Source organism: Myotis brandtii, unplaced genomic scaffold (assembly GCF_000412655.1).
Source record: "Myotis brandtii unplaced genomic scaffold, ASM41265v1 scaffold70, whole genome shotgun sequence".
Lineage (NCBI taxonomy): Eukaryota > Metazoa > Chordata > Mammalia > Chiroptera > Vespertilionidae > Myotis > Myotis brandtii.
The window spans coordinates 586,072-594,848 of record NW_005370741.1 but is presented as its reverse complement, the minus strand read 5'-3'; the positions used below and the strand labels follow the sequence as shown (position 1 = coordinate 594,848).

General features: G+C 43.9%; 1 protein-coding gene across 2 annotated transcripts; it reads right to left on the bottom strand.

Moving 5' to 3' along the window:
- Positions 1-411: 411 nt before the first annotated feature.
- HAUS4 (HAUS augmin-like complex, subunit 4) lies at positions 412-8,353 on the bottom strand. 2 transcript variants are annotated; one of them, XM_005882251.2, is made up of 10 exons: positions 8,084-8,353; positions 6,600-6,667; positions 4,599-4,741; positions 4,380-4,511; positions 3,918-4,052; positions 2,429-2,525; positions 1,582-1,727; positions 1,326-1,456; positions 977-1,045; positions 412-832 (listed from the first exon to the last, which is right to left on the bottom strand). In XM_005882251.2, exons 2-10 carry the CDS (start codon positions 6,652-6,654, stop codon positions 649-651), a joined length of 1,092 nt encoding a protein of 363 aa, XP_005882313.1. In that variant the 5' UTR covers positions 6,655-6,667; positions 8,084-8,353; the 3' UTR covers positions 412-648. The 2 variants fall into 2 exon arrangements, with proteins under 2 accessions (XP_005882313.1, XP_014385458.1); XM_014529972.1 differs by lacking the exon at positions 8,084-8,353 and having other exon boundaries at positions 6,600-7,371.
- Between the last annotated feature and the right edge of the window lie 424 nt (positions 8,354-8,777).

The following is an 8,777-nucleotide window of genomic DNA, read 5'->3' as shown; positions in this document are numbered from 1 at the left end:
AAACAAAACGTCCATCTCCAGTCAGTGTGAAGAATGAAAAGACTCAGACAAACCTTCCTCTCTGTGAAAAATAAATAAAATATATTAAAAACAAAAACTGGATGCCTGGTTGCTGTATCAAAACACCCCACTGAGAGCCACAGTGACAGAATAGGTCCCTACCTGCCTTAACAGCTAGCATTCCTCTGGGGATTACCTAGTTCTTCAAGAGCAAACCAGTTTTAATCCATTCTTGCTCTCAGAATGAAGCCTCAAAGACTCCATGGGGGCAGGCTGGCACTTCTACCTTCCCCCTTTGTGTAAGCATTGGAGATCTGTCTCTATTTGTATCTACTCAGTTGCCCCTCCACCCACGCAGCCTTTGATACTCTTTTTCCATCTTTCCCCAAAGGAAAATGATTAAAATCCTAAGACTCAAATTATCACTTTATTCAGGAGATAGCTGTACATAAATTTACATAAATCAGCCACATTGTCCAGAAGAGATTCAGTCGTTGTAAACAAGGAGGGTGCCTAAATGACTGCAGTGTTTCGAGCAAGTGTCCCCACACTCCCTTGAGTGAAGATGGTCCCAGCTGGAGGTGGTCCTTTTAGCAGGAAGAGGAAGCAGTGCCAGTGCACAAGCCGTGCCTCCTGGCCTGCCGACATTCAGCGGTAGGCTTTGTTGAACTCCTGGAGTGCCCAACGCCTGTTCTCAGTTGTCTGCTTGAGTTGGGTGTACTCTTTTACCAGCTTGTCAAACTCCTCCCCAAGGACCTCATAGGTGTTCAGGACCTGTCGGGACTTCTCCATGTCCTGTTCTTGTAGCCGAATGGCCCCTTCCAAACGGTCCCTAAGAGTCCGGGCACAGAAGATACAATATAAGAATCTGGCTCCTCGGAAAGTAGACAAGAATGAGGACATGTTAAAATGAATGAGTTTAGAGAGTATGGGAACGAGCTCTGAATAGCTGCACCAAGCTCTTAGGAGTTCTCACCTAATGAGACGATGAACTTCTACTTTCTCAGCAGTGTAAGTGTCCGACAAAATCTTTAGCTCTTCCATCCTGACAGAGGAAAGAAAGAAATGTGAAGCTGAGGATCTCTGACAGCAGCAGAGTTAGGAATGGGACATAGAACCTGCCAGGGTCAAAGGTGTGGGCTGAGCAGTGACAGGATAAACAAGGTCACTCTGAATTCCTGAGCAATATTTCACAGTCAAGCACCTATCTCAGAAAGCTTTCAAATAAAAGAATCAAGAATGTTGAAAGCTTTGGGGTAATCTGAAGGCTAACAGGGGCTATAGGGGGTGGTGTATCCCTTAGCTCCATAGGGGTCATAGCTCACCTCAGCTTAAGGATCATGGCACTACACTTGAACTCCAGGTACTGGGCGTTGATGCGGTCTAGCTCAGACTGAGTCCTCAGCCGGTGCTCCTGAAGCAATCTGTGCAGTAAGGCGAGGCAGCGGAGCAGCACCTGAGCCCCCAGGAGGCGGGAGGAAGAGAGCAGGAAAGAAGGCAGGTCAGAAATCCTTGGCTTCCCCAAAAGTGCCCCTGGGGTCTGGGTAAGAGAGAGGAGGCTACCCCACTGCTCCAGCAAACCTGGGAGTAGGTGGCACTCTTCTTCTCCAGCAGCACCACCTGCTCCTTCTGCTGGCTCTTGGCATCCTGGCACTGCTGCTTCTCACTCACCAGGATCTCTGCCAGTTTCCATACCTTTGCTGCCTTCAGGGTTTCATGGTCTGAATCTGGGCAAAAAGTCAGAGGACTGGACAGTAAAACCCTAATTGCTACGGACCTTTTAAGGCCATTTTTCAGTGCCCCTGTCCTACATCTAGCCCTAGGAATTCTGTCTTCATCCAGGTTTTCTTCTGATGTCCTGTTAAAAATGGCCCAGTTCTCATAATTGTCTTCACTCTTTAATTCCAGATTTTGCCCTTAATTCTTAAGTCATAGAAATAAAGACAAGGGGAACACCTAGCCTGAACTTTCCTACCTATTTTATGCTGATTCTCCTGAGAACTAACTCATTCTTCCCTGCAGCAAGAGGACCTCTGCTGAATAAAAGGTCCAGCTGGCATAGCTCAGTAGTTGAACATGGAACTAGGAGGTCATGGTTCGATTCCCAGTCAGAGCACATGCCCTGGTTTGCAGCCTTGATCCCACTGGGGGCGTATAGGAGGCAGCCAATCAAGGAGTCTCTCATCATCGATGTTTCTATGTCTCTCTCCCTTCCTCTTTGAAATCAATAAAAATATATATTTTTTAAAAAAGAGTTCTCACAAAATTCCTTGCTTTTATTCTACCAGCAAGGAAACAAACAACTCCAATGTCTCCAATGCTTCCCAGCTTCTGTCCCAAATCTAAATTCAAACATACTGTTCTCAAAAGAGCAACCCAGGAGTCCTGAGGGCCGGCTATGAACAGAACACAGAGAGCCAGCACTCACCGGAATTAGGATCATGGTAGCAAAGCAGAGTGAAACATTTCTTCTTGAGTTGCTCCTCCACTTCCAGTGGGAGCCGAGCTCTCATCCACACAAAATCCTACAGTCACAGAAACACAGAGATACAAATAGACTGTGAGAACTAGGAAGATTCAGCCAATGAATACATGATGACAACAATCTCAATGATAACCAAAGAGAATGCATTAAGAGACATCAGGGAACCCTGGCCAGTGTGGCTCAGTTGGTTGGAGCGTCCTCCAGTATATCAAAAGGTGACAGGTTCCATTTCAGAGTCAGGGCCCATACCCAGAGACTGAGGTTTCAATTTCTGGTTGGGGTGAAACCAATCGATGTTTCTCTCTCTCTCTCCCTTCCTCTCGCTAAATATGTTTAAAAAACAACAACAAACCCACAAAAAACTTATGTGGCTCAGTAACTTGGGCATCATCCTATACACCAGGAGGTTGCCCATTCAATTCCGGTTGGGGCACATGCCCAGGTTGAGGGCTCCATCCCTGATGGGGGGTATGGCATGCAGGAGGCAGCCCATTGATGTTTCCCTCTCACATCAGTGTTTCTCTCTCTCTCCCTTCCTCTACCTAAAAAAAAAAAAAAAAAAAAAAAACTTAAAAAAGACAACAGGGAGATTCATTTAAAAAAATGTAATGCTTTTAATAGAGATGTACAAAAAAAACAACAACACCAAAACTATCAGAAGATAAACACAATACAGGGCCAATACTGAAAAATAGCTATACATGCAGAGCACTGTTTATAATAGCAAATGCCTGAACAGGGAGGTTCATTTTTAGCCTAACAAATTAGCACAGAATAATATGACTGTACAGATCCCATACTGATGAAAAAGAGTGGGGAGGTACGGGCACTGGAAACACCTTTCTGGAAAACAGTTTGGCACTATGTACCAATATGTTCTATGTGTGTATCCTTTGACCCAATGATCCCACTTTGAGCACTAATCCTTGGGAAATAATCATATAAGGGCAAAGACACATATGAATTAGCATGTTCATCAGTGTGGTTTCTAACAGCAAAAATGTGGAAACAACTTTAAATTAATATCCATCAATAAGGTAAAACAAATTATGCTACATCTATACAATGGAATCCTGTCAGTTACTTAAGCCAATGATATAATAAGAATAATGAGCACTAACTATGTGCCTGGACACTGTGCTAAGAGTGCTTTAGGAAGTATCATCTATTTACTGACTTGAAAACAAGTCCAAAATATGTTAAGTGAAAATATATTCTCTATACAAGCATGGAGGGTATAATACTATGTCAAGTTGTATTATTTATTTCTAGATGTAGTATTTCAGCTTTTACTTTCTTCTATGTAATATATTTCTTATTTATTTATGTTTGACCACCATGAACGTGTACATTTTTATAAAAACAATAAAGCTTAACCAAACAATGTTCAAATACACAGGAGAAATTAAGCCAATATTTACTCGTTCCCAACCTCTGAGGGTGGCATGAGCTCCAGAAGGTCTGCTTTCTCCAGTCCTAGCAGTGGAGGCATCACCCTCTCCTGGCTAGGACCTAAGAGCTGTGTTAGTTGAGTCACAAGTAGCTGCTGTTCAAGGGTCTCATGAAACTGAGAAGAATAAAAACAACAAGAGGTTACTATAAAACTTCCTTTACTCCACCTCCTCCATCCTCATGAACCAGTTCTTCACACATTTCAAAGTCCTCAAATATGTCATCCTCTTCAGATAACTTCCCAGCTGTCAGTGCCTTCTCCTGTTAATCTTTCTTTTCAAAACCCTGACAAAACACCCACCTCTTCCCCTCATAACTACAGTCCATTTCTCTAGCCATTACATGAAGCTCCTACTTCCCCAGATCATATAATCAGATGAAGCCATAGTTGGCCTGCTCATTCCTATGGTAACCAACCTCTACTTCATCTCTCCTGCCTCACCTTTTTGTCCTCAGAAGTTACATTTGTGTCTTGTATCTTCACATAGTAGTCCACAAGCAGCTCTTGGATGACTCTTTGTAAAATCTCAGACCTCAGCCATGTTGTCTTATGCAGTCGAACTTCCTTCCATGCCTAGAAAATTTAAAGAATCCCAGGTAGGAACCTCTCTCTCATAATATTGTTCCTTCCTCTTAACATCCCTTCAATTAGGGCTCTTACCTGAGCCTGTTCCTTTGCCAGGGAGAGGCTTAAGCCACTCTCGTCCACGTGTTGTGAGAGACTCAGCAGCAGTTTGCTGAAGTGTGGATTCTGTAACAGGTCCTCTTCACTCAGGTTACAAGGAGGAAGCTGTCTGCTGCACACTTTAATGGGATGTCCCCCATTGGGACAAAAAGCAAAGAAGGTATGGACTCTTAATTTATATAATTGAACATAACTCTTAATATTAAAAACAACAACAACAACAAACAACCCAGGTTTTTGGTAGGAAAGTTTCCTAATTCTAATAAGATTTTAAAATCCACAAATAGCCCTACCCGGTTTGTCTTAGTGGACAGAGCATCAGACTGCGCCCCAAAGGGTCCTGGGTTAGATTCCAGTCAAGGGCATGTACTTTGGTTGCAGGCTCCTCCCCAACCCAGGCCCTGGTCCGGGCTAGTGCAGAAGACAACCAATCGATATGTTTCTCTCACATCGATGTTTCTCTCTCTCCCTCTCTCTTCCACTCTCCCTAAAAATCAATGGAAAAATATCCTCAGGTGAGGAATAACAAAACAAAACAATCCACAAATACCCTGGCCGGTGTGGCTCAACTGACTGAGCGTAGTCCCATGCATCAAGAGGTCACCAGTTTGATTCCGATCAGGGTACATACCCAGATTACAGGCTGGATCCCCTGTAGGGGGTGTGCAGGAGGCAGCCAATCAATGTTTCTATCTCTCTCTCCCTCTTCCTTCCTCTCTCTCTAAAATCAATGAAAACATTTTATAAACAAGAATTCGGGAATGAGTCTCTAATAAAAGGAAGATCTTAGAAAATGGAAATACAGTTGAAAAGCATGAGACAAATCAATAAGGGACCCTTTAATAGGGATCACCCCAGTCCCCAAAATGGCTCATTCACACAGAATAACTTAGAGTTCTTGAGGAAGGGGGAAAAATGCATGTAAAGTCCCAACTTTGGATATGATCTCTAGTCACATAAGCGACTGAAAGTATACTTTTCTTAGGAGTAAATTAAAAAAATTTAACTAACCAAATTCTCCCTATTGTAAATAGGGTTGAATAACCTATGGATGCAGAACAGCACATGCCTGAGAAAAAGTATAAGAAACTGGGAACCTGTCATAATTCCATAAGTTCAAGGGGCTTTCTTTTTTTTTTTAATATATTTTTATTGAGTTCAGAGAGGAAGGGAGGAGACAGAATCAACGATGAGAGAGAATCATTGATCGGCTGCCTCCTGCAGGCCCCCTACTGGGGATTGAGCCCACAACCCAGGCATGTGCCCTTAACTGGAATCGAACCCGGGACCCTTCAGTCCACAGGCCGACACTCTACCCACTGAACCAAACTGGCCAGGGCAAGGGACTTTCTTTCCATTTCTTTTCTGAAGTGTTCTGCTGGAGGTTTCTGTTTTATTCCCACTTACCAAATACTAAAATTTTCATTCTTTGGACCATCATACTCAAAGTCCTTTCACCATCATACTCAAGGTCCTTTTAGAGAATAAGAAATCTCTCCCCCTACCCCCCAAGGCAGAAAGATCAATATGGAAATGGTGAAATATAGAGGATTCAATTCTTTGAAGGATTCAAGATATAGAAAGGACTTGAGATATGGAAAGAATTCAAGATATTGGAAGGATCTGAGATTTTGGAGACCAAATATTAAAGAATTCAAGATATAGGTAGAAAGGAAGCATTTAAGGAATTTACTGGCCACCCTTATCTTCTGGATATGGTTGCTCACACAGCATGGGAGCATCTTGAGTTTTTAGTCTACTGCACAAGCAGACACTGACCAGGAGTCAGTGTAATCTGTTTTCCAATAAGAAAGTGTTGAAGAATTGTCATGTATCCTAATTTCCTTAGAAACGTAAGCTTCTATGAGAGAAACCATACTGGTGAGCATTATAAGTCCTTTTTATTATAGAAAGTAAGAACCTGGATAAAACCTCTCTGGATAAGTTATCAAAACTCTTGCAAATGGCTATTCTTACCTTGTTGGAGTATTTCCATCCCTTCTCCAGGTGAACAGAAATCCCCAGATGCCATCTGATAGTCTTATCTTTTGAATCCATCCAGAGAAGAAAAAAAAAAGATGAGTTGGCTGGCTGCTCCAGAGAAAACTACCTTGGGTTCAAATTTCTATTGTCCACAAGCTGGGGAGGGACCTCAGGGATGCCTCTTAACAAGGAGGGACTATATCACACATCCAGGTCCCAAGCTCTTATACAAGTTTTATAGACAAACAGACTTATCATCAGCAAAACATTTTGCATTCCAAACACATAAATGTTTTCACTTGTTATAAGCTAAGAGGGAGCCTCCTTAAGAAAGAAAACTTTCCCATTCACTAGTCTAAGCAGGAGGATGTCCCCTCTCTCCACAACTATTTCTAAGTTAAAACTGAGCTGCTGCTTCTCAGTTATGAGTGAACTGGGGAAAAGGAAAAAAAAAGAAAGAAATCAAAGTCTACTTTTCCCCCTTCGAATCACTCAGCTATTAAATTCCACAATAGTTTCTTGCACGTCTTTAACTTGTCCTTTCATCTAAGATGTGTTGGTAGTTTTTTGTTGTTGTTTTTTTAAAATTATTATTAATTCCAGAAACACCCTTCAGGAGTAACAAATCATTCCACACTTGAACAACTGGATTTGACATAACAGCAGTAGTAAAGAGCACCTGGAGAAAAGAGCATAAGAAGACAGACAGGGCCCAGCCAGTATGGCTCAGTGGTTGAGCATCATCTATGAACCAGGAGGTCAGGGTTGCATTCCTGGTCAGGGCACGTGCCTGGATTGCAGGCTCAGTCCCCAGTGTGGAGCATGCAGGAGGCAGCTGATCAATGATTCTCTCTGATTAAATATATTTTATTGATTTTTTACAGAGAGGAAGGGAGAGGGATAGAGAGTTAGAAACATCGATGAGAGAGAAACATCGATCAGCTGCCTCCTGCACACCTCCTACTGGGGATGTGCCCACAACCAAGGTACATGTCCTTGACTGGAATCGAACCTGGGACCCTTGAGTCCATAGGCTGATGCTCTATCCACTGAGCCAAGCCGGTTAGGACTCTCTCTGACTATTGATGTTTCTATCTCTCTCTCCCCCTCTCCCTGAAATCAATTAAAAAAAAAAATTTTAAAAAGGAGAAGACAGACAGGGAGGTCAGTGCCAAAAGAGTAATGCAACGGTGTAGTTAACGCAGCTGAGGCCAGAGCATAGAGAACACTGGAAAGAACGACATCAGTACAAATGGGCAGTGATGGGCACAGTTTGGCCTCTGGAGACAAACATTGTCCCTTGACATTATTTTCCATTTTGCTGCTTCAACCCCTCCTCTAAGGTATCAAACTCCAAAGGACAGCGGCGCCTCCCAAAGCAGAACAGACACAGAAGGTTATGATGATGTAACATTCCAGGTTCACAGAACATTGGGTTTACTCCCTCGTCTGATGAGAAGTAACATCAAAGTAACTACTCATTTGTTTTGTGACACGGTCTAGAGGGGGACGCAGCGGAGGAGTCGGGGTGCTGGGACTTCATCTGCTCAGCCATTGTTCTGTGTGAATGTAAGGGAGATGGTTTTCTTTGTGCCAAATGTCTTCCCACCTGCAAAACTGAGATAACAATTCCTGCCTCGGAGAGACCGTAAGAATTAATGGCACAATCTACTACTGAGGTGGTAAGCTCAGCTGACCGAGGCCCGCAAATAAAAGCTATGCAGACAAAGTTCACTCACAAAGATGAGGACCACCCTAAATTTCAGAAAAGTCCGCAGTCACGGCCTCCGCGGGGGAACTGCCCCCCGGGGGTGGGGTGGGGGTGGGGCAGAGGGCGCTTCTTCACCCTTTTTAAAGGTGAGGGGGCGTGGACCGCGCGGCCGTCAAGCTCGAGCCCCGCCCGCTGCACTCCGACGTGTTAAAACGCTGCCACTGGGCCCCAAGCATGTAAATGTTCTGACTCAGGCGTCTTCTAAATTCTCGGAGCTGTCTTTACACGCTGCACTGAACGTTGAATTGATTTTACAGGTATTTTCACAAGATGTGACCCTCACAGAGCCCGAGATGAATCAAAATGCGGAGCGGGTTCTCCGGCGCCTACTTCCCTTCCGCCTGGGCGGCCACGGAGTCCCCAGGGCGAGGCGGCCTCGGCCCGGGACTGGCCGGCAGGAC

Coding starts and splice junctions, on each gene's coding strand:
- HAUS4 (XM_005882251.2), bottom strand. CDS start 6,654: ATGGCATCTGGGGATTTCTGTTCACCTGGAGAAGGGATGGAAATACTC. Junction 4,742..6,599: donor GATGGAAATACTCCAACAAG/GTAAGAATAGCC, acceptor ATCCCATTAAAG/TGTGCAGCAGACAGCTTCCT. Junction 2,526..3,917: donor AGCTCATGCCACCCTCAGAG/GTTGGGAACGAG, acceptor CTGTGACTGTAG/GATTTTGTGTGGATGAGAGC.